At 39.0% G+C, this 200-nt stretch overlaps 1 protein-coding gene across 3 annotated transcripts in view; it reads left to right on the top strand.

The window, feature by feature from the left end:
* The window catches only part of LOC107606101, a gene marked incomplete in the record, with an annotated part of 9,858 nt that overhangs the window by 8,913 nt on the left and 745 nt on the right, over positions 1–200 (top strand). For all 3 annotated transcript variants that reach the window (XM_016308077.2, XM_016308076.2, XM_021106409.1), the window contains 1 exon segment: positions 139–200. In XM_016308077.2, coding sequence (XP_016163563.1) covers positions 139–200 — 62 coding nt within the window.

Raw genomic sequence — 200 nt, forward strand, 5'->3', positions numbered from 1 at the left:
AGAGCCGTTAGATGATTTGACTGATTTGACTAAATTTTCATCTAATGGCTCTCAGCTATCAACTTCACGTAAAGTCGACTGTACCTGAGTTTTCACCTTTAACGGGACAACTCTTAATGTTCATTTGGAATTTTACAGCATGCCGACACATTTGGAAAAGAGCTCGTTATGACGTCTGACGAAGCGTCTATGAAGAATTT

This window comes from Arachis ipaensis, chromosome B07 (assembly GCF_000816755.2).
Source record: "Arachis ipaensis cultivar K30076 chromosome B07, Araip1.1, whole genome shotgun sequence".
Taxonomy (NCBI): Eukaryota; Viridiplantae; Streptophyta; class Magnoliopsida; order Fabales; family Fabaceae; genus Arachis; species Arachis ipaensis.